General features: G+C 42.1%; 1 protein-coding gene across 1 annotated transcript in view; it reads left to right on the forward strand.

Annotated features, from left to right (window-relative positions):
• Nucleotides 1–25,709, forward strand: part of RARB (retinoic acid receptor beta) — a 256,557-nt gene that overhangs the window by 166,851 nt on the left and 63,997 nt on the right. The window contains exon 4 of the mRNA XM_030205690.1: nucleotides 13,616–13,776. Coding sequence (XP_030061550.1) covers nucleotides 13,616–13,776 — 161 coding nt within the window. The remainder of the gene's footprint in view (nucleotides 1–13,615; nucleotides 13,777–25,709) is intronic.

The following is a 25,709-nucleotide window of genomic DNA, read 5'->3' on the forward strand; positions in this document are numbered from 1 at the left end:
ACCAGTGCTCTAACCACTAGGCCACTCCTCCACTCCTTTGAAATTTGGCTGTCCCTGTGGGTGAGGGGGGGGGGGCAGTTCAGGACGTCCAAAATGTTTGAAAGAAGGACATCCATGCCTTCACTATGCCTTCGCTGACACATACACACCTCACCCCCCCCCCCCCCCCCCCCCAGGGACCTGCATACTGTTTCGATGAACCTGAGTATGATATTTGAGGCTGGCAAAAAAAAGTTTTTAAAGTTGTTTTTTTCAGGGTGGGAGGGGGTTAGTCACCACTGGGGGAGTCAGAGGAGGTCATCCCCGATTCCCTCCGGTGGTCATCTGGTCAGTTTGGGCACCTTTTTGAGGCTTGGTCATAAGAAAAAATGGACCAAGTAAAGTCAGCCAAGTGCTCGTCAGGGACGCCCTTCTTTTTTCCATTATCGCTCAAGGACACCCATCTGTTAGGTACACCCCAGTCCCGCCTTCTCTATGCCTCCGACACGCACCCGGGAACTTTGGTCATCCTCGCAACGGGAAGCAGTTGGGGATGCCCAAAATCGGCTTTCGATTATGCCGATTTGGGCGACCCTGAGAGAAGGACGCCCATCTCCTGATTTGTGTTGAAAGATGAGCGCCCTTCTCTTTCGAAAATAAGCCTGATAGTGAGGTCTTGACCTGGCTATAGCTGTTCACGGAAAGTGCAGCACATTCCTCATCCTTTTGTCTGAGACTAAATGTGTCAATAACTTTGTCCACAGTTTATCAGCAACAGAATTAAGAGCAAATGTGAAGGAACTGGTACCTGTTTCAGTACTGCTTCACTTGATCTGCTGTGCTGAGGAGAATCATAGGTTGGGGTGGGGGGAGGGAATGTCTATTTGCTCTTAGTAAATGCTGGAGCCTCTTGTCACTGTATCTTTTTCCTGGAGAACACCCTTGACCTCAGACAGCTTTGGTCACTACCCTCTGTCCTACAAAGGAGCACCATGAGGGAAAATATCACTGGTCTCTGGAGAAGGAGTGATCACCAACATGGCACATTTCGCCTTAGGATATATCTGTTGCTTCTAGGAGCGCTGTGTCAGAACACACCATTGATTTTGCATGTTCCTGAGCAGCAGTGCTCCGCAACCACTCATGGCAAAAAGGGGTGATGCGAGCAACTTATTCCAAAAACTATGAGAGGGAATGACTCTATCTCCTCATGAATCCAGTCCATGCTTTGACCTAGTGATTAAAAGGCATGAGTTTCCAAATAAATAAAAACAGATTATACATACCTCATGAGAAATCTTGAACGTTGAGCGGGCAGGCACCCTGCAAGGATAAGATATGAAATTCAGCAGCTAACTCATGTCACCATATTGTAATTTTGCTTTCTAATTGTACTTTTTCCAGCTTTGAACATGTTTAAACCAAACTTCATAATTCATATGAAAACCACTTTAGAAAGCAGCGGATTATAATTAGACTAGCCATGTTTACTTCCAGTACATTTTGGAGTATATTTAAGACTTTGAAATATAAATCAGTCTAAAGAGGAAATAGAAAGTTCTATGAAAATCCTCAAGTTTTGAGGAAGACAGCATTACAGTACTAGAAACCTAGATCTCTTCATAAATGCCTAATGTGGATCATAACTGTGAAGTTTAAAAATACAATTAATGGACATTATAATAAAAATTAAAATGATTCCAAATATTGATGAGAAAAATAATTGTCTGAGTCTTGTATTTTGTTTCCCGTTGAACCTCTTTTTGGAAACCAATATACAAATTCACACTGGTGATGAATTCATTCTTCAGGAGCACTATGATTTTACAGGATGCAGGATAAGTGGATAATACACGTTCTTTTTTCTATTATTGCTAGTATAATTGTTCTAAAACTCAGCCGCCTATAACAATCCCCTAGTTCTTCTAGATCTGTTGAATAAGCATTCTCAGCTGACCTGGCAACTCTGCAAGGATATGCAGAGCATTTACCATTTGAACCACAAGACCCAACCTGCATTTCTTTTTCTAGTTCTTTATTTGGATTAGAAAATATTCAGGCAAAGTAGTCCCTATCATGTATACCAGGGAAGAGTTTTAGAGTTACTTTGCAAATACTTATCCAATTAGCTTGAACTATTGTTGGATTACAAAATCTAACTAGATTTTAAGATATCTTTCTACAGATCCGATTGAGGTTAAGAAAAATGGAGGTCCTTTTACTAAGGTGCACTGAAAATGGCTTGCGTTAGTGTAGGTGCGGGTTATGGGCGCGCGCCGATCCATTTTTCAGTGTGCCTATAAAAAAGGCCTTTTTAAAATTTTTACCGAAAATGGACATGTGGCAAAATCAAAAGTGCTGCGCATCCATTTTGGGTCTGCGACCTTACCACTAGCCATTGACCTAGCAGTAAAGTCTTACGTGGTAACCGGGCAGTAATGACCTATGCGCGCCAAATGCCTGGCTACCCCGTGGCTCTTGTGGTAATTTCATTTTTGGTACACATCCGATACGCATGGCCGAAAAATAATTTTTATTTTCGGATGCGCACCAAGTGGTATTTGGCGCGCATCCGAAAATAAAAATTATTTTTCGGCCATGCGTATCGGACGTGTACCAAAAATGAAATTACCACAAGAGCCACGGGGTAGCCAGGCAGTAACCCCATTTTGGCGCGCATAGAGCCTTACGCGGCTTTGTAAAAGGACCCCATGATTATTTTGAGTACTGAAAAACATAAAGTTGCAAGTTTTAAACATGTATGCCGATAACGTAGCACATTGAAAATGTGTTTCATCACCTTTCCACTGTTTTCTGGGTCGGGGAGCCCATGATGGTGTCTTCTCCTGCCTGTTTGTATCAGTTCTGTGAGTATGTTCAAAACTTGTGGGCTACCACTTTCTATGTGATGATTATGTGTATCTTGCAATCACCACACAGGAAAATCTGACACATTTTTAAACATATGGCTCCTCTTCATCAGCAGTTACTATTGAAGAATATTTTTTTAAGGTTACAAACATTGGGCTCCTTTTACTAAGCAGCGGTAAGCCCAATGTGGGCTTACTGCTCACTATACTGGAAGTACCGCCGGGCTACCATATCAGCCCCGCGGTACGTCCTACCCCTAGCGTGCTGTCATTTCTGCCGGGTTAACATGGGAGCCCTTACCGCTACCTCAATGGGCGGCAGTAGGTGCTCCCCCCCCCCCCCCCGAAAAGACCACGCGGTAAGTACTTTACTTGCCACCTGGCTATTTCCTGTAGGAAAGCGAGACTTCCCTTTTACCAACTGTGGTAAAAGGGGGCCTCAGCACACGTGTGAAACAAGCACCGACTCCAGCGCTGTCCCCCTTTTTCCACAGCTTGGTAAAAGTGGCCCATCGGGATTTATTTGCTAGTGAGTGTCTTCAGCAAGCGATATTGGATATGGCATGGATGAGCGCCATCTGAGTGACGTTTGATCTTGATATTTGAACTGAATCAGCAGCAAGTGGGATTTGAATTTAGCGCGAGTGAGAGCCATCTCAGTGTTGTTTGATCTTGAGGATTCTTCAATCAACAGAGTATTTTGAAAAATTGTTGGCTGCAGCCTTTTGGATTTTAATATTTTGATTTTGAACACTTTCTTTATCACTCGTCACTGAGCATTCGCTTACAATTTGAGCACATACTTGTTTCTGGTGGTCTCTTTAGTGACATCTATAAGAAGCTGAAGCAACTAGGAGCATCTCAATCAGATAAGTGGCCTTTTATAAAAATAATCTCTGTAGACATAAGATAGATTTAGTAACAGATGGTGCAATGATTGAGTGCAGTGTTATCAGCTATTTTAGTTCTTGGAGTTGTTCCAGCTGAGACTACTATTGGATACTGAGCACCATATTTAAAATCATGTTTATGTATTTAGAAGTTTATTTAATATTTATTTAGGTTTAGTTTTATTTATTATTTTTGATTGATTTTTTGACGTATATATATTTAATCTCTTCATTTTTTATTATCGGTATCTTCTTCATCTGTGCCAAACCATAGCATGGACTCCCGTTATTCCTCCCAGTCATCTCTCTGGTCCGGTGGAGTCTTATATACGATCTGTACAGCTGTTTGACAAAGGTTGCACAGCCACATATTCCTACCTTATGGTGTGTGTATGATGTGTGTAGACAGACAGATAGAACAACCCTCTTAAATAAGTGGTCTTACTCTAGAGAAATGTGGCTAAAATATATCAAGCAATAGCTTAATTAAAAGATATGTGTCAAACCTTTTCCAGAGAAGGGTAAGTGGTAGAGCTAAAGGACGTGAATTGAGGTTACAGAGCGGTCGACTTAGAAGTAATGCCAGGAAGTATTTTTTCAGGGAGAGAGTGGTGGATGTCTGGAATGCTCTACCGTAAGAGGTGGTAGAGATGAAAACAATAACAGAATTCAAGCATGCATGGGATGAACATAAAGAATTCCTGTGTGGAAAGAGAATGGAATCAAAACATCTTAACAGACCAGAAAAGGAGCAGATCACAAAGATGAGATCCAAAAAATTCAATTTATTCACCACACATAAAATATGAAGTCATAAAATAAATGAAAGCCCAACAAGATCTTGTATAACCCTATCCAGGGCTGCATCAGGGGCTTCAAAGACAAAATTGTCAATAAACATAAACATATATGAATAAATAACTTTTAAAACATACAAGGCAGTAAGCTAGCAATTCATGTATAGAATTAAGACACAAAACCATATATAAACAATGTTAATCACAGGCAAACACATAAAAATTGAGTATATACACTGGACACCGCCCCAACAAAAGAGAGGGCTGGAAATGTGAGACCAGAACTGTGAGAAGAACACTGCCCTCTCCCCATCCAGTTTCCTCACCCCTGATCTCAGAATGTCTCACATTCTCCCTTCTCTTTCCCCAACCCCCTCCCTTTTTCCCCTATCCCAGTTCTCAATCATCTCTCCCTCTTCCCCCTTCTTTGATAGTCCTTCTCCCTTTCTCTCTTCACCATCCCTACATTCGTGTCCTCCCCATCATTAATATCCCAGGTACCCCAATTCACAAATCCCAAAAACTAAAAAAATATGTACGTTTTACAGACCAATAAAGAATGGGAACTTTATTTTTATTATGCAAAATAATTATTATTCAGAAGATGCAAATGTATGTAAGCATGCTGCAGAATTTTCTAGCTTTTGCCACAGAATACCCCTGACCTATCTGAGGTCAGTGGAGGGGTTGGCTGTAGTCATCCATTTGATGCGACAAGATACCTGTAAGGGAGTCTGATAATGCTCAAAACAAAAGTATTTCAAGATTTTGATTGGAGCAGCCATGTAGGAGAAACATTCTGAAACTTTAAACACCAATCCACAATTCCAGGAATAACATGTATAGAATGTTTGTACGTTTGGGAAGCTCACCAAATGCCCTTGGCCTAGATTGGTCACTGTCGTGGACAGGATGCTGGGCTCGATGGACCCTTGGTCTTTTCCCAGTGTGGCATTACTTATGTAATGTTCTGGCCCAGGTTCAAATCCTGCAGCCGCAACTTGTGGCCCTGAGCAAGCCATGTGATTCTCCATTGCCCTGGGTTGGCGATCTCACACCATTTAGGGCCTGCCACAAAAACATTTATGGCGACCCCATAAGCCATTTGCAGCTTGGTGCATGTGCACAGGGGCCAGAGAGAGACAAGTAGGTGCTAATGAGTTTGTATGTTTAACTGGGAAATGTTGGGGGATTTTTAGGAAGGGGTTCCATTGTTGATAGCAATACTCCTTTAATATGACAGAATCAGACAATTTTGACTTTGCATACAATTTATAAACATAATTGTTTTATTTCTGTTCATACAGCAGCAATCTTTCAGTGCCTTTATGCTGACTGGCAGCTCTCCTCTTGTTGTGAGGTCTTCAGAAGGCTGGGAACCTCATGCAAAACCAAAGAGAGCCATAGCAGCAAGAACAGTGGCTGCAAAGGAATAGGAGACCGATTCCCGTGTGAATCATCTCCTTGTATCTCAGAGTTCTTGGCAGCAGTTCATATGATCGCCCTAAATAATGTGTTTGTGTTCTACAGGCCGTTAAAAGCTATTGAGCTAAGTAGCTGCAGTGGTTGTATGTTTAGCAAATTTGTCACACAGCTTAGGTAGCTATGTAAGTAACTGTGGCTTTATTACAAAGGATTGATTGTTGGTTACAGTTGTTTAAGAGTTACATAATTTTAGAAAGGTGCATAGAACTGTACATGTGGAAAAAGTGCAGAAAAATCATAAAACAAATGGAAGAAGTGTAGAAAAACTATAAAACAAGAACTTCTCTTCACACCCTTAAATAGAGGTATCATCAAGGACTATAGAGCCCGTGCCTATATAGCTTTCAATTTACAAGGCTTTTTTTTTTTTGTTACATTTGTACCCTGTGCTTTCCCACTCATGGCAGGCTCAATGTGACTTACATATACAGGTACTTATTTGTACCTGGGGCAATGGAGGGTTAAGTGACTTGCCCAGAGTCACAAGGAGCTGCCTGTGTCTGAAGTGGGAATTGAACTCAGTTCCTCAGGACCAAAGTCCACCACCCTAACCACTGGGCCACTCCTCCACCATGCTGGTAAAATTATTAAGTAATCAATAATGTTTTTAACTTCTACCCGAGAACTGTGCTTTCAGAGTCTGTGCAGAATTCTTCCTTATAGCTTGGTTAGACTTCAAGAGAGCTGACTACAAGATGGTGAGTGATTCTGTATGCAGTGTACCCTCTTCAACTCCACCACACCACCATCACTTCCCTGAATCTGTTGCCCCTCATTAGGTAGTTAATTTGGTGGGGAGACTGTGGCTACATTCATGAGGGGAGGCAGTTGTCTACTTGCCACAGCCACAACTCCTGGGATACATGGTTCATAGGACAGGACCAGCCTTTGGCTTCAGGGACACTCACTCCTCTCACTTTCCACTCCCAAGGCACAGTCCTGTCCAGATATTTGTTCTGAACCAAAAAAAAAGTTTACTTAAAGTTTAAATATTTGAACAGCTATAAATTAATAAAAGATTTCAGAGGATAAAATGTTGAAGTCACAGTTCAGTTCTCTTTTGCCTCCATCTCTATCACTTTCTTCAGCTTTCTCCCCTTCCCATGGCACACTCCTACCTCACCACTCAGGAGTAGTTAGGACCAGAAGGTTCAGGGTCCTAGAGAGAGAAAGAGACACCTGGAGCCAGAGCCTGAGTCCATTTACCCCTTCTGAAGTTATTTGCCTGGTATGGACAAGGAGATATAGATATTATTTCTTTGTGGCAGTCTCAGGAGTTGGCCCTGGGAATGAAGAGGCCTAGGAGATGAAGTTTCTCTATCTCTAGTTAGAGAAACTTAATCTCCTAGGCCTCTTAGGAGGCTGTGTGCCATGGGCATTATAGTAGAGAAAGATGAGGTAGGGGTTTGCCTTGTGGATGGGTTAAGAGACCTCAGGGACAGACAGAACTGTGGTCTTGCTGGGAGTTAGGGATGGAGAACTGTAGAAGACAGAGAGCTGCTAGTGAGTACAGGATAGATGAACATAGAGTGGGTGGGGGAAGGGATAAACATGGGAGGTATTCACCCTGGAGATGAGGCAAAGAAAGGTGGAGACTAAACCCACCAGAGGAGGAGAGGGAAAAGGATACAAGCTAAGTGAGAGCTGGAGAATTTGGAACCTGAGGAAAGAAACAGCTGTGGTGGTAGGATTATTTCATGCCCAGAGAGAGATCTCAGCCCTTATAATGGTGGAATTCTGCACAAGAAAATTATAAATAAAGTGTTCAGGATTCCCCCAGGATTACTCAAGGCTTCCTCTTACTCCTCAGCTCCATTGCTAGATTCAGATAAGCTTCCGGTATCTTCTTTCCTCTGAGATTCCTTTACCTACACACAGATGCTATGTGATATAATGGCTTAGCCAACTAAAACCACAACACAAGCCACTAAAAGTGGAAAGAACACTGGTATCCCATTGAGAAACTCAGGAGAGGAACAAGGAGTGGGAACGGAGTCAGGTGCTTCGAAACAGACCAGGGACACAAAACGTCAAACAATAGTCTTTAATGGAGGATGACTCGACAAGGAACCCTGTTTCGGAACACATGGTTCCTTCTTCATGAGTCTTGTTATCTGTATTTGAAAAAATGAATCCTCAAGTTATCAATCGTGAAAGAAACTGGTCTTGAGAAAGACCTTTTGTGGAACAGTAAAGTAGTATCAGGACCAACTTCTTTCATGATTGACAACTTGAGGATTCATTTTTTCCAGAAATAGTAAGAGCAAGGAAACTAACATTCAGAATATACATAAAAATAAACCTACATAGGCAAAATAATCAGGAAAAACCAGTGGAGACAGATGAATAAAGGACCTAACAGGGAGCACTATTCATCAATAAAAGGAGGCAAAAAACATTTTTCTTTTTGGATTATAGAAGAGAGCGATTGTACAAAGAACAGAGGGATTAGCTCAGATAAAAGAAGAAAGTACGGTTAGTGGGGAGTGGACCATCAGAAAGCAGAAATCTTGAACAAGTCTTTGCTCGCTGTTTATAGAAGAGGAGGTGATGTATATAAAGCAGAAAACAATGAATGTAGAAATGATCACAAACCCACTGACATTGGAAGGAGGACTTAAAAATCCCCCCCCCCCCCCCCCCGCTATTTATTAAGCCACACGGCAATACCGATGCAGCCCATCCAAAGTGAAAGGGCTTTGTCGGCATTACCACACCGCCAGCCGCTAGCATTAGTAAACAGGGGGGACAGTGAAGTGCTTAGTATACCCTTCGTAGCTCTGCTCAGCTTGTTTTTAGAAACAAGAGAGGTTCCAAGGGCCCAGGGGAGAGCAGATACAGTCCCACTCAACAAAAGTGGAAGCAAGGACGAGTAGGTAACTGTAGACAGAGGTATAGCTAGGTGGGGTTCAAGGGAAGCAGCTGCTACCCCAAACAGATTTTGAATGAAATGGCGCCTACATGAATTGGGCCTGAAGCCTCACATCGGCACCTGTTTTACAAAAGGTCTTCTCCCACAGATGTCAAAACCTGGCTACACTTCTGACTGTAGACCTATCGGTTTAACTTCTGGATTGGAAAATGATGGAAGTACTGCTGAAAAAAAAAGTGCTACACAGAAGTTTGAACCCATACGGCATGGTTTTACATAGGAAAGAATCTATCGAACAAATTTATTTTCATATAAAGGTAAATTATGAGGCTGATCCCTAGTGGTAGTATCACAAGACTAGGGATGAGTGATGCCATTTTGAACCCGAAGCCTGCCAGAGTAAGTCACAGAGGTAAATGGGGGTTTGCGGAAAGGTTGAGGGATGGGGGGAGAATTTGGTTGTGAACAGGTGAGAGAGGCATGGTGGAGGGATTGGACTTTGTGATCGGGGTGGGGGATCGGAACTTGTGATTGAGGAGGTGGGGGGATTGAGAAGGGATTTGATCGGGTGGGAGGGGGGACTAGAAATAGGTACAGTTATAAGTTAATGCCAGGCACATGCAAGACACTCCTTGCATTTATTGCACAGACTTTGTACTTAGTGCATGCAAATTTTTGCTGTTAAATGCAGTAAGTGCAGAACCCAATGCACTTTAGTAAAAGAGCCCCACAGTGGAGAGTTATCAGGGTTTTTTTTATTATTTAAATTTATTTCCTCCTTTCCAGAACTAACCAAGGTGCATCATACTAGCATAAAACATAAATTACAATATCATAAAACATATAAAACAAAACATACCTCAATAAAATAATTGTTGAAACCAAACTAAAATAGAAAATATATAGACTACAGTGTTCTACAAAAAAGGGGAGATATCACCCATGCAAACAAACTTAAAAACTCATATGATCAACTAATGTGAATAGATAATGCATTGAGGAGGCACTTCTGTAAAGGCTTTTCTGCATGTAAAGTCAGGCTTGCACATGAAAAAAGATTTTTATAAAACTGTGTGGCCATATCCTATATAATAAATGCATCTCCAACATTCTGAAGCTGACTGCATGGCTGAGGCATTCCTGCTCTCTGTATCCATCTCCTGAATTGACATCATGTACTTCCGGGTTCGTCACAAGCAGAAGTGACCAACCACACGAGGTTTCTCAGCTTCAGAATGTTGGAGGTGCATTCTGTTAAATAGGATTGGTCAGTTCCTTGAAGCACAGCCAGAGCTCAGCGTCCTGCACAGTAACGCTCAGACACCAGAGAGAGGGGGGGGGGGCTGACACCAGAGAGGGGGGGGGGGAGATATCTCTGTCACACACACACACTCTCTCTCTCTCACAGTCAATGTCTTTCTCTCTCTCACGCTCACACACCGTGTCTCACACACTCTATGTCTCACACTGTTTCACATTCACTCTCTATGTGCCACACAGTCACTCACACACTCTCTTGGTCTCATACACTCAGTCTCACAGAGAGTCTGTGTCTCACACACACTCTCTCTCTCGCACACACTGTATCTGTGTGAAACACACTCTCTCTCTCACACTGTGTCTCACATACCCACTTGCACACACTCTCATTCTCACACACACTCTCTCTCTCTCTCACAGACACACTCGCACCCAGTGTCACTCTCTCTCTGTCACACACACACACTCGCACATTCACTCTGTCTCTCACACAGTCACTCTCACAAGCAGTCTCTCAAACATACACACTCCAAGGAAAACCTTGCTAGCGCCCGTTTCATTTGTGTCAGAAAGGGGCCTTTTTTACTAGTAATTATATAAAATTATAGATGCCGAAAATTATAGATGCATCTACTTTTACACATCAGGTAGGTGTTACCTGAAGATGAGGTGGAATTGTGCTCCTGTACTATACACGCACACACTTACACCTTTTTTGTGTGTGTGGGGGGGGGGGGGGGGGGTATTTCTGTGCTATTGAGGCTGGTTCTGGGTTCCAGTGTTGCCTATATAACATAAGTGCTTTTTTAACTTTCCACATAGGCATCCTGTTATAAAATTACCCCAAAAGTATCCATTCTAAACAAAAATCATAAAATACAACTTTAAATCTATATTAGCTAAACATTCTACAGTACATATAAGTCAGTCAAATAATGGAGCTATGATTGGAACAGGACAGAGAGATAACTGATGAGCAACTGGTTAAGCAATAAAGCTTAGAAAGTGGTGATCAGGGAAATCCGCTGTGGGATATTTCAAGGTTTGGTGCTATGGCCAGTTTCATCTGATTTCTTTCAAAAAATTAGAAATTCCAAAAATTAATCGAGCTGCAGTATTTTGTATTAATTGTAGTTTCTTTAAATATCTAGCATATAAACCCACATAAAGAGCATTACAATAATCAAGGTAATTTTCTCTTCTGAGAGAGATAAATTGTCTGTACTGAGATCATATTTTAAGAAAAATAGTTTCCTATTTTGTGGGGGGGGGGGGGGGGGGGGAATTCAGATATTTCCTGCTCTGTCAAAAGCTATACAAGCATGAAGGAAAGGATTTCTTCAATTGAAGGCTAAGGTAATTGTGATTGGTGGTAGTTTCTTTTTGAAATTCCCCTGTCAACATTTATTTACATTTCCTGATACAAATTCCCCCAAATTCTATATAGTGTGACCTAAGTTGTGTGTGTAAATCTGGTCTTATTCTGATTTGCATGTGTAATTTATATGGATGAAAAGCCAATCTGCGCTGATAATTGCCACTTAAGCAATTGTTGACACTAATGGGCTTTAATTTAGAATTTATCTGCACAACTTTCTAAGCATATTCTATTAAGTAGTGCATGTATCTTCTAAGACGCAGATCTGAAAAGGGGGTGTGGACAATGGAGGGTCATGGGCATTCCTAGAATTTACGTTCAGTGTTATAGAATATGCCCGTTACATGCATAACTTAGGCGTCAGTGTTTACACCAGGTTGTAGTTGGCGTAAATGGCCATGATTAAATATAGTCGCGCAAAACAGGTGCTGAGCGTATTCTATAAACTATATCTAAATTTAGGCATCATTTATAAAATACGCCTAAGCGTATTTTTTTTTCTGCTCCAATTTATTAGGCGTCAAAAATAGAATCTAGCCCATTATGTATTTTTTAAGCCAGGATAACTTGAAAGATGGTATTAAGGGAACCAGTGTTAACTGCAGATTTGTCAGTTAGTGTGCATTTCCTGACTGTTATATGGAGACCACGCCCAAACTCTGCCCGCATTCTGCCCAGTCCACACCCCATCCCGTGCTAAGCAGTTAGCGCCAGACTTTGAGCAGGCTGGATGTTTTAACGTGTGCTTGCTGTTAGCATGTGCTAATACTAAACTGTGCATTAACAGTTTAACACACATTAGTAAACATGATCCATTATTTGCCAGGTATAATTGGAGTTTGGTTGAAAACTTTTTTTTTTGCATTTTTCTCCTGTTCTCTCTCATAATGAGGGCTTTTCTTTTGCTTATATTGAGTACTGTTGTACTTACTTATAATTTCAATGAAAAGAAAAAAATGTAAATTCAATGTCTTACTCTGGTTCCTTGCCATCTTGGGTAGATCACTATACAAGTTTCTATGTTTAAAACAACTCCCATATCTGCTCACACCCCTATGTCTTACCTCCAAGCCTTGTAATAATCCAACCAACTGCCATACCTGCTCACACCCCTATGTCTTACCTCCAAGCCTTGTAATAATCCAACCAACTGCCATACCTGCTCACACCCCTATGTCTTACCTCCAAGCCTTGTAATAATCCAATCAACTGCCATACCTGCTCACACCCCTATGTCTTACCTCCAAGCCTTGTAATAATCCAACCAACTGCCATACCTGCTCACACCCCTATGTCTTACCTCCAAGCCTTGTAATAATCCAACCAACTGCCATACCTGCTCACACCCCTATGTCTTACCTCCAAGCCTTATAATAATCCAACCAACTGCCATACCTGCTCACACCCCTATGTCTTACCTCCAAGCCTTATAATAATCCAACCAACTGCCATACCTGCTCACACCCCTATGTCTTACCTCCAAGCCTTGTAATAATCCAACCATCTACCAAAACTAGTGAGATTTGTGCCCTATAGTTTGGTTAGACTGTCCTTGGCCGTCACCAACCCATTAGGATTGACTTGGTTGGTGTATGGGGAGTTGTAGTCTGTTGATTCCAATCTGGCTACCCTGTGGCCTGCAATGTCATTTATTTTTTTATTATTATTATTATTTATAAGTATTATTTCAAAGAGTACAGTTTGGGAATTAACCCTATTGTGCATTCTGTCACCGAATCACCCATTCCACATTGTCTCTTGATTTATACCATTGTCTACCATTTCTGTAAAGAAACAAAACAAAATACAACTGCACTAACACTTACATATACATAGTAGATGACGGCAGAAAAAGACCTGCACGGTCCATCCAGTCTGCCCAACAAGATAACTCATATTTGCTGCTTTTTGTGTATACCCTACTTTGATTTGTACCTGTGCTCTTCAGGACACAGACCGTATAAGTCTGCCCAGCACTATCCCCGCCTCCCAACCACCGGCTCTGGCACTTTCTAGGAAAACTTAAAATGCACCATCACATCACAGTATTCCCAATATTTGAACTGTGTCTTTCTCATCTGCAGCAGTCAGAAATGACAGAAACAAAAAGAAGAAGGAGACGTTAAAGCAAGAATGTACAGAAAACTATGAAATGACAGCGGAGCTGGATGATCTTGCAGAGAAAATTCGCAAAGCTCACCAGGAAACCTTCCCCTCACTTTGCCAGCTGGGCAAATATACCACGGTAAGGAAAGGGAGAGAGGGGAGTGCCATTAATGAGTATAAACCTCAAATGCAGTAGCTAACAGTTTATTTATTTATTGGGATTTATTAACCGCCTTTATGAAAAGATTCACCCAAGGCGGTGTACAGCAGGTACAGTTTAACATAGAACTTACAATTTTATTAACAGTTAAATCGGGCCTCATAGTGCGCGTTCTTAACAACATTCATTTGAAAAACCATAATGGAAATAGCCAGCCCTAATAAAAAGAATATATAAGATATTATTATACAGGAGATGTGGTTAATGGAAGTAGATGGCTCCAATAATTATTGCTATATCTGAAGAGGCGTTCAGAAGGAGGGGAAAATGTATGGGGAAGAGTATCGTTGGGTTTTTTGTGATAATGTTTGATTAGTACAGTTTAACTGATTCTCCTGTGAGGGGGGAGGGGGGTGTTGATCAAGTTTAAGAATGATTTGAAGAAAGGAATATTGTTAACGTACTGATGTTTCATAAGGAGGAAGTGGGAGATATTAGTATAGTTTATTTTAGCAGCAAGACTTTGTAGGAATTGATTGTATTTGGAGAGTTTAACATGCTTGTAGGAGATGAACATAATTATACAACATCCCTGCTTCTCTTATCTCTTGGAATGCCTTTTCTGAGGTAGATGGGGGCATTTTTCCACACTCATCAGTGAAGACATATTTTGGATCTGATTTCTGAACATAGGAAAGTTTAAAATCTCTCTAGGCAATGTCTCCCAATAGGTTTAAGGCTTAACAGGGCATACCAATTCCCTGGCTGTTCTAATATTTTATTCCATTAATTTTTATAGAAGAAGAGGACACGAAGGGGGTAGTGGCATAGCCACAGGGGGGGGGACACCTTGCCCCCCTCCCACTTCGGGCTCAGGCCCACTCCAACACTGTGGCATCCAATACATGGCTGGCGGGGGTGCTCAATGTCAGAGCCCTGCCTATGCTGCTTCAGTAACAGGAAGTCGGCAGGATGCTCTAGTGGCTGAGGCCGTGGCACTTCTGTGCATGCTCAGTTCATGTATTTGAATTGAGCTTGTGCAGAAGTACTGGTGTCAGACGCTGAAGCAACCTGCCTGCTTCCCTGCGTCTCAGACAGTAGAGGCAGGGCAGGACTCTGGTGAGTGGTGGCAAACTTTCAGCTTTCTGGGGTTGAGCATCCCTGCCAGCAACGGTATGATCATGGGCGGGATGGCAGCGGGGGGGAGGGGGACTGAAAGGAAATGCTTGCCGCCCCCCCCCCCACCCTCCACCTTCTTCCCTCCAATCAGCTTCTGGCTAAACCTCTGGAAGGGGGTAGAGAGTTTTAAGGAAGGTAGAGGTAAAATTGAAGGGGGACAGACTTGAGACGAAAGTTGTGGAACCACAAGTTACAATGGTGGAGTGTACCGTTAATCGATTGGACAGTTCACTGGGATCTGTGAGAAAGTAATTTATACTTAACATATCAAAAGCATCTTTAAAAAGAAACAATTTATCTGTCCAGAATGATCCATTCAATCCCAGGAATTCTTTAAAAACACAAACACACATATTTACGCAAGTGGCACTGCTGCCTAGTAAAATCAATAGCTATTGTCCTACCATTGTTTAATATTCCCCACTGTATTTAGAGCATATTTAAACATGACTATCAGGCTCATTTTTGAAAGAGATGGATGTCCAAAAAGTGACATAAATCGGCACTTGGACGTCCTTCTCACAGAGACGTCCAAATCGGTATAATCAAAACTGCATTTTGGACGTCTTTGTCAGAAGTCCATTGCAAGGATGTCCAAATTTCAAGGGGGTGTATTTGAGGTGGGACTTGGGCGTTCCTAAGACTTGGACATTTCTGAGTCATAATGGAAAAAAGCAAAGACATCCAGGACTAAAACTTGGACGTTTTCACCCGGACGTGTTTTTATTACGAATAAGGCACAAAAAGGTGCCAAAAATGACCAGCTGACCACTGGAGGGAATCGGGGATGACCTTCCATTACTCCCCCAATGGTCACTAACCCCCTCCCACCCTCAAAAAACATGATTAAAAATATTACTTGCCAGCCTCAGATGTCATGCTCAGGTCCGTGACTGCGCATGCAGGTCCCTGGAGTAGTTTAGTAGTAAGTGCATTGCACTTCAGACAGGTGGACTCAGGCCCATACCCCTTCTACCTGTTACATTTGTGGAGGAAATAGCAAGCCCTCCAAAACCCATCAGAAACCCTCTGTGCCCCCCTCTACCCGTAAGGGCTATGGTAGTGGTGTACAGTTGGGGGTAGTGGGTTTTGGGGGAGGGGCTGGGGGGCTCAACACACAAGGTAAGGGAGCTGTGTACCTGGGAGCACTTTATGAAGTCCACCGCAGTGCCCCCTAGGGTGCCCGATTGCTGTCCTGGCATGTCAGGGGACCAGTGTACTACAAATGCAGGCTCCTCCCACATCCAAATGGCTTTACTTTGATTTTCGGCGATTTTTGAATGCAAAGACGTCCAAGTCCAAAACGTTCAAAGACATCCAAGTCAAGGACGTCCATGGTATTTTTGAAAACAAAGATGGAGGTCCATCTTTTTTCGAAAATGACCTTTTCCCTGCCTCCGAATTTGGACGTTTTACAAAGACGTCCAAATTCCAACTTAGACATTTCTTTCGAAAATGCCTCTCTATATCATCTCGTCACTGAAGTGTAGCTTCTTGTCAAGTTTAAAATGGCATCATGGCTGCAACCTACTTAGAACACATTTTCTCCTACATTCCAGGAGAGCGGCATCATATTGATTGAAAAACCTAGTTAACGGGAAGTATTTGGTTTTTCAGAGATGTTTGGTGGCTCCAGCTGGTTAACACAAATCGCATTAATCAATTGGATGTGCACTAATTGCATACTAAGCATCTCATTAATATTCATATGCATTTGCAAATTATACAGCTCATTAAAATATTCTTTGTGTTAAACTGCTGGGAAATGTTGCATTAACACACTTCAGTAATTAAACTCATTTGTGTATATGGGAAAAATGCTTACAACATCTGACCCTTTCAAAAAAAAATCCATAAATTTTTTTACCCAGAATATTATTTCTTCTGAGAAGGCTCACCTTGTAAGTCACAGAGATGAAAATGTGGATTTATGATGCGATGAGTTCCTGAAGAAGTTTTCGAAACCCTGCAGAGTCGGACTCTCGTTATTTCTACTTTTGGAAACTATGCTGGAGCAGAGTGGGATTTAAAGCAAGTTTACCCAGTTTTAAGCCAGTTGATTGCATACGCGCATTGCATTTTTACAAGCGTGTTTGGAATTACATCACCAAATAGAATTAGGTTTCAAGTCGAGTGACACTGGATAAACTTGAGCTATTGAGGGGAAATGGTTGATTTAGTGGAGCAACAAGCACGTTAAACTTTCTCCATTTACCGGGAGCTCGCTTGATCAAATGAAGACCCTCCTTACTCCATTACGCTAAGTGCCTTTATTCTATTTATTTAGTAGATAGTTAAAAAACAATCGATATAGTATTCATGCACTTAAAGATTTTCTGGTGCATATGAGGTCATTGGAAACCAGTGACGGAGTTGACCTATTGGTAGCCTATATTGGTGGAAGGAGTGTGCCATAGGAGGGTTTGATTTGTATTATAGCACGGGGGTGCATTAGCAAGCATAAAAATTATATATAAAAATATATTAAGGAGTAGACCAGTGATTGAGATGCTTGTCCACCCTTGGAGACATTAAACACTTTGTGTTGATTGATCTGGGTGAGTTTTTACTCTGAGGTCTCTCCTTATATTTGATCATAAAGGCACAACCCTGATTTGGTGTACCACCGGGTCAACTCCTTCACTGAGAACATTTCCAGGATATTATACCCTGGTTTGTATTTTTGGTGTTTCAGTCTACAGCAGCAGGGAGAGTCTGATTTGGATCATCAGAGCTGCTCTTCTCAGTGTAACAGGTACGAGATGCCCTGGTCTGCCCGCTGATATGGAAGGTACTGTCAAAAACTTTAGGGACCCTTTTACTAAGCCGCCTAAGCATCTACATGTGCCCAAATGGAGTTACCACATGGCTACCATGTGGCTCTTGCGGTAATTTCATTTTTGGAATGCTTCCGCTACTCTCGCTCAAAAAATGTTTTTTATTTTCTGGCGTGTGTCAGCTACACGCGCCAAGTGGAATTTGGTGCACATAGGTCATTACTGCTGCCCGGTTACCGCGTGAGACTTTACTGCTAGGTCAATGGCTGGCGGTAAGGTCTCAGACCCAAAATAGACGTGCGGCAATTTTGATTTTGCTCCACATCCATTTTCGGCAAAAATTTTAAAAAGGGCTTTTTTACAGGCACGCTGAAAAATGGATTGGCACGCGCCCAAAATCCGTGCCTGACACTACCATGCACCTTAGTAAAAGGACCCCTTAAAGTTTTGGAATATTCAAGGCAGAATCCAGGATGGAAAACAAAAAAAGCAGATCGTGTAAAAGTAAAATGTAATTTATTTAAACAGTATATCAACATTCATGTAAATACAAACAGCCCGAATCCAGGATGGCTCAGTATTGTTGAACCCCACAGTATAGGGTGAGCTTTTTTCCTTTTAGAAAGCCTTAGCCAGTGCCCGGTATTTTGAAAAATAAATAGAGAAGGTAGAGTGTATTTGGAGCCCTTTCGGTTCCAGGGACTTCTCTGCATTTTACCAGGAAGATGTATATCAGTTCTTGAACTGCCCCTGTCATACACACACACACACACACACACACACACACACACACACACACACACACACACAAGTAAAACAAACTGCTTTTCTTTCTGAGACTACATTACTTCAGAATTGTTGGTACTAGGGAAACCCGCCCCTAGCTACGTGCCTATCTGGTAGTAGCTCCCTTATTTCTGATCTTAATGCAAACAGTCACTGCAGGCATGCTGTCAAATAACAGGAATTACTGCCCTGGCCAAACATATGTGGCTCTCTTGAGACCCATGCAGCATGCTGGATTATGAGGCTGATAAGAGCCAGCTGCTAACTGAACTAAACGTTCCCCAAATTTAAAGCAATGTACATTTTCTTTCATTATTAAACAACGTACCTTTTTTCAAGGAACGTTTATATTCAGTGCATTGCCTAAGCAGTCTGTTAGTATTTAACCAGTCCGTGACTGAAACGAGGTTGAAATAATCTCACAGATCTGCAGATGCAGGAGCCAGAGGCAGGTATGGGACAGTGGTATAAATTTCAGTGCACTGGTATTCCAGCTGTATCTGAAGAGGCTTTCAGGCTTATTTTCGAAAGTGAAGGACGCCCATCTTTCGACACAAATCTCAAGATGGGCATCCTTCTCATGGGGGTCGCCCAAATCGGCATAATCAAAAGCCGATTTTGGGCGTCCCCAACTGCTTTCCATCGCGGGGACAACCAAAGTTCCTGGGGGCGTGTCGGAAGCGTAGCGAAGGCGGGACTTAGGCGTGCCTAACACATGGGCGTCCTCGACCCATAATGGGAAAAAAGGGCGTCCCTGACGAGCATTTGGACGACTTTACCTAGTCCAGTTTTTCTTACGACCAAGGCACAAAAAGGTGCCCGAACTGACCAGATGACCTCCCCTTACTCCCCCAGTGGTCACTAACCCCCCCCCCCCCCCCCCCCTCAAAAAAGAACTTTTAAAATATTTTGTGCCAGCCTCTATGAGCAATCAAAGAGAGGGTCCAAAAGTACACCACGTCAAGCAGCAAACAAAAGAAGCACAAATGGGCCTCAAGAACTGGTACAACCTTTATTGAAAGAAGACCCAACACGGGCCATGTTTCGGTGCTCAAACACGCCTGCCTCAGGGGTCTAACGAAAAGCAATAATAAATAATAAACCTTCCCTCCGTTTTATTCATGCGCTTATTTACCCTAATTGGCATCACGTCATGATCCCTGTCCGTTTCTTAAGCAATGCACTGCGCATGCCTCCCCCTTTTTTGGCGGTTCTTTCAGAAGAACGGTGACAGCGATTATCAGCATTTTGGTATAGTCAGCTGGAACAGTAAGTGATTGCGAACTGAACATTATACATAATGTTAACACTTGCTGTTTTAATAGATTGCTTATATACACACTTTAACATTTGAGAAAGAATTTTGTCTGTCTAAATTAGAAAAATGCATCGCTACGTTATTTTGAGAATATCATGGTATCAGTTTGCGCAGGATTATGTCTCTCCTTCGTAACGCTATCTAGCTTATTTTCAAAAGGGAATAATGGAAAAAAGAAGGGTGTCCCTCACGAGCATTTGGTCGACCTTACTTGGTCCCTTTTTTTTCACGACCAAGCCTCGAAAAGGTGCCCGAACTGACCAGATGACCACCGGAGGGAATCGGGGATGACCTCCCCTTACTCCCCCAGTGGTCACCAACCCCCTCCCACCCTAAAAAAATTTTTAAAAACATTTTTTCCAGCCTCAAATGTCATACCCAGCTCCATCACAGCAGTATGCAGGTCCCTGGAGCAGTTTTTAGTGGGTGCAGTTCACTTCAGGCAGGCGGACCCAGGCCCACCCCCCCCCCCTCACACCTGTTACACATGTGGTGGTAAATGTGAGCCCTCCAAAACCCACCTGAAACCCACTGTACCCACATGTAGGTGCCTCCCCTTCATCCCTAAGGGCTATGGTAGTGGTGTACAGTTGTGGGGAGTGGATTTTAGGGGAGGTTGGGGGGGCTCAGCACCCAAGGTAAGGGAGCCATGCACCTGGGAGCAATTTGTGAAGTCCACTGCAGTGCCCCCTAGGGTGCCTGGTTGGTGTCCTGGCATGTGAGGGAGATCAGTGCACTACAAATGCTGGATCCTCCCACGGCCAAATGGCTTGGATTTGGTTGTTTTTGAGATGGGCGTTCTCGGTTTCCATTATGGCCGAAAACCGGGGACGGCCATCTCTAAGGTCGACCATCTCAATATTTAGGTCGACCATCTCTAAGGTTGACCTAAATGTTGAGATTTGGGCGTCCCCGACCATATTATCGAAACGAAAGATGGACGTCCATCTTGTTTCGATTATACGGGTTTCCCCGCCCCTTCTCCGGAATGTCCTTAGAGATGGTCGCCCTCGTTCGATTATCCGTTTCCTAAACACAAAGTAAGTAACAGAACGCCAATTATCTTTGTGTTTTTATCTTTTATGCCTATATTGTAGATTGCATTTACTAGGAAATGGATAATGCTAGCATAAACATCATGCAGCAGTAATTTAACGTCGCTGTGGAATGAATAAGGTACTTTCAATATTGGTTTACTTATTTATAATAGTTTGGTTTCACAATATGTCAGCATAGATGATGACAATCGCATCTCTCTGAGTTATAATGCAGGGCATTTGGATATCCGTATCGTTGTAAGTATTTCTAAATGATTTATTAAAAGAGCTAGCAACATTATATATGCACGTTTCTTAACTGTACGATGTTGATACACAAACAAGAGATTCCATTACCATTTTTGATTTCCTGTTGTAGCTCGTGAAGATTTTCTTGCAGTTTGGTAAGGCTTTGAATTTGGTTTCATCACGTGTACATTCTTTTATGGATAGATATTTAGTTAAATATAACGCACTATCACCTTGGATGCATGGATTATACAGAAACTTTAAATCTAACATACATTCAATCATGGTTTGCATGAACCTGTTTTGCTTTTAATTAATTTATTATATTAATATATTTTGTATATATTCTTTTTTGGTTAATACACAAATAATATAAAACCCAAACAGCCCTCCTACTTCATGGCTGATATTTACTCTTCTCTGGCTGGCACCATACACACTGCTTTGATCCTGTACCAGCACTTGTTTCCATTTTGTATGCCTGCCTATAACATCAGTGTCACAGGTGGATGGACAGACAAATCAATAACAAAAGTGCTTTTTATATCCCACTTTCCAATGGGAAGGAGGCTGATATGAATAACCCTGTGTGCATGTCTGTATGTGAATCCTATCTTTACCAACTTTTCAGGGTATATCAGGGGGACATGAGGATTCTGATGAAGTATTTTGTTTTTCAATGTACATTTTATACAAATAGAGCTAAGAAGTTTTTGAATTTTGCAAGTATTTTTCATTTGAGTCACACATTCCAGGGGTACACGAGGATCATAAAGAGGTATTTTTGGGTGGAATCCATATATTCCATGAATACACATGTCCAATTATACCCCCCCAATACGTGCTTGCTAATTATTAAAACTAGTAACTTTTTGCTTTGCCCTTCTGGTGAACACCAAAATTTGGTCACATTTGAAAAGGGACATGAGAATTCAGACAGAACATCTCTTTGGCATCCACATATTCCATAACACACACTTGTAACTGTTTTTAGAGTATGTAGGGTCTACGCGTAGCATGACATGATATTTATTGTGGGTCCATATATTCCAAGGCTACATACATGCAATTATACCACCTGTAAACATATTTGTTTTACATCTGATCCACACAATATTTCAGCAAATACGAGAGATCTACGAGGATCATGACAAGATCACTTTAGAAGAGGTCTATGTATGTCAGAAATACCAGAGTTTAGTTTCAGAATATGTCATGGGGTCTGTGAGGCTCATGGGAATATTTTTGGCTCAATCTGCATTTTCCATGAATGAACATGCAGTTATGAAACTTCTAGGCCCCTGTTTAAAAACAAATCGAGGAACCTCATTTTAATAAAACTTGGGAACCTGAAAAGTAGATGTGCCACAGGTCAGGAAAACAAAAAAGTTAGGTGTTCAGCCCTGAGATTCCAATAAGTGGCCTACATTTAGGCACCTCAGTTTTTTTCCGAAAGTTAAAGTCAGATGCCTATTTTTAGTCCAGAAATTAGGCTCCTAGGTTGAGATCCCAGCGATCTTTGAATTTTTCTGATCTACCTCAAATTTTCAAGAGATGCTGGAGAGGAAATCCAAGAAGAATTAGAAATGAGTGTTTTCCCACCATATCTACATAGATGTGTGTATGAGAGAGCATTCACATTTCATCAAATAGGCTTCTTTAGTTCTATGTGAAGCATCTATATTTGGGGTTAGATATTCATACCTCGGCGGTAAGTGGTTTGTAAGCTGCTTACAGCCACAGCCTGCATTAAGCCTGGATATTCAATGCTAGTCCATGTCTAGTCTCTGGTATTGAATAGCCAGGTATGTGCAGTCACCCAGAAGTCAACCGGGCTGTGAGGGAGTGGGTGGTATATGGCCATTAGATCACTCCCTTACTGAGACTGAGAGTAAGCAACCTTCGGGAAGGCGGAGTTACTTCTGCTGAGTCAGAGGGGCAGGGATCAGACAGGGAGGTAAATACCCTGAGTTAGAACAGATCAGGGAGGCCCCGAGTCAAGAAGTCTCCAAGGAAGTGGCAACTGATGCTACAGTACCTGAGGGAAGTGCCAGGGAAGAGAAGTAGCCAGCATTTAGTAGATAGAAACTCCAGCCAGGGAAATGGTTGAAGGAAGTGCAGTGGATGCATCCGAAGTAACAGTTTTATTCACATTTAGCCGCAAGGACTGCTAAAAAGTTAACCAGTTAGCACTGAATATCGGCCTAACCAGTTAACTTTTTAACAGTTAAAATAACCCGGATATTCACTGGAAATGGTCTGGTATTGAATATCCAGGTTTAACATCAGTGGTGGAAGGCAAAAGTGCTGCTGGCACTGTTGAATATCAGGCCCTTTGTGTTTACTTTGATTCCATCAAACATGCTAACCATTGAAATCTTTAATAAAACAAGCCTTTTATTTTTCTTGGCTTCACAAAGAAGTGAGATTTGCAAATTGTGTTTGCTATGCTTTTCATTAAACAGTTGTTTATTTCTAAAGTCCTGCTGTGCTTCGTGCCAATGTTTGTTCCATTGAGACCATGACAGGAAAAAGTAGCATCTCTGCTGGGCAGTGTCACGGGGACAACCTGAGAAATTAATGTGACTTTGTTCAACAGTAATTATGGAAAAGCTTGAGAAAAATCTAAACTCTTCCATAGAGATCTGTGGCAGAAAGAGCAAGAGAGGCCACAAGGAAAGTAAGAAAGAGAGAAGGGCATGAAAATCCAACTTCAGGATCCCAACTTTCTGAAAGGAATGAAATCAGGCCAACTTATTTAACAAAATGTTTTATTAAGTGTCACAGTATGAACTGAAAACACTGAAAGAGTCTAGAAGTAGCTTCTCTCCAATGTTAGTAAAAAATCTGGATTCCCCCTCACCCTAACAATCTTTTGTTACTGATTACCTCAGTCCAATGATTTTTTGCACCTTGGAAGCATTTGGAGGCTCTTCTAATCCTTTGCCTGTGGGGCAGAGGGAGACCAGCAGGCTCATTTTCGAAAGAGATGGACGTCCATCTTCCGACATAAATCGGCAATTGGACAGCCATCTCTCAAGAGATGTCCAAATCGGTATAATCGAAACCCGATTTTAAACGTCTCTAGCAGAAGTCCGTTGCAAGGGCATCCGAATCTGAAGGGGGTGTATCGGAGGCATGGTGAAGGCAGGACTTGGGCGTTCCTAAGACTTGGATGTTTTTGAGCCATAATGGAAAAAAGCAGAGACGTCCAAGACTAAAACTTGGATGTTTTCACCCGGGCCTGTTTTTATTGCGAATAAGGTACAAAAAGGTGCCCGAAATGACCAGATGACCACTGGAGGGAATCAGGAATGACCTCCCCTTACTCCCCTAGTGGTCACTAACCCCCTCCCATCCGCCAAAAACAGCATTAAAAATATTGATTGCCAGCCTCTATGCCAGCCTCAGATGTCATACTCAGGTCCATGACAGCGCATGCAGGTCCCTGGAGTAGTTTAGTAGTAGGTGCAGTACACTTCAGACAGGTGGACCCAGGCCCATACCCCCCTACCTGTTACATTTGTGGAGGAAACAGCGAGCTCTCCAAAACCCACCAGAAACCCTCTGTTCCCACATATAGGTGCCCCCCTTCACCCGTAAGGGCTATGGTAGTGGTGTACAGTTGGGGGTAGGGGGTTTTGGGAGGCTCAGCACACAAGGTAAGGGAGCTATGTACCTGGGAGCATTTTATGAAGTCCACTGCAGAGCCCCCTAGGGTGCCCCATTGCTGTCCTGGCATGTCAGGGGGACCAGTGTACTACAAATGCTGGCTCCTCCCATGCCCAAATAGCTTGCATTTGGACATTTTAGACTTGGATGTCTTTGGATTCGAAAATCACTGAAAATCAAAGACATCCAAAACTAAGGACATCCAAATCTAAGGCTGTGCTTGGTATTTTCAAAACGAAAGATGGATGTCCATCTTTTTTCAAAAATGACCTTTTCCCCGCCTCCGAATTTGGACGTTTTACAAAGACATCCAAATTCCAACTTAGATGTTTCTTTCAAAAATTCCCCTCCAGGCCACAGTAGATAGCAGTTAGCTGAAAAACTAATTGGTCCACCATTATACACTGATGTCCTTGATACCTGATTTGCTGTGGTGCCTTTGCTTCCTCTTATATGTGTTAGTGGCTGCTCATTCTCTCTGACAACCGACTGAAATCTCCAGAGCATTCCATAGCCAAAGAAGTACCGCAGTGAAACGAGCCATACAGAGGATGCATTCGTGTGACAGACTTCTTTCTAATGTGGGGTTCATTTTATAAAGGCTTTTATGTGTGTGTGTACGACAGTATATATATGGAAAAGGATTCTATGTAAAAAGTACAAGAACATGTGTATATTTTGATTTTGATTTCTTGACTTGATATACTGCTTAACACAGAAATTTGTTCTAAAGCAGTTTACAATATTAAAATTTCCAAAATTATAATTGCATGAATTTAAATGAAAACACCTCAAACAAGACAATAAATGATTACAAAATATATAAGGCATAATAATACTAGAAATTCAAGATTGGTTTGAAAACATGGTTATTTCAACAAGCATGTGATAAAT

Source organism: Microcaecilia unicolor, chromosome 1 (genome assembly GCF_901765095.1).
Source record: "Microcaecilia unicolor chromosome 1, aMicUni1.1, whole genome shotgun sequence".
NCBI classification, from domain to species: Eukaryota; Metazoa; Chordata; class Amphibia; order Gymnophiona; family Siphonopidae; genus Microcaecilia; species Microcaecilia unicolor.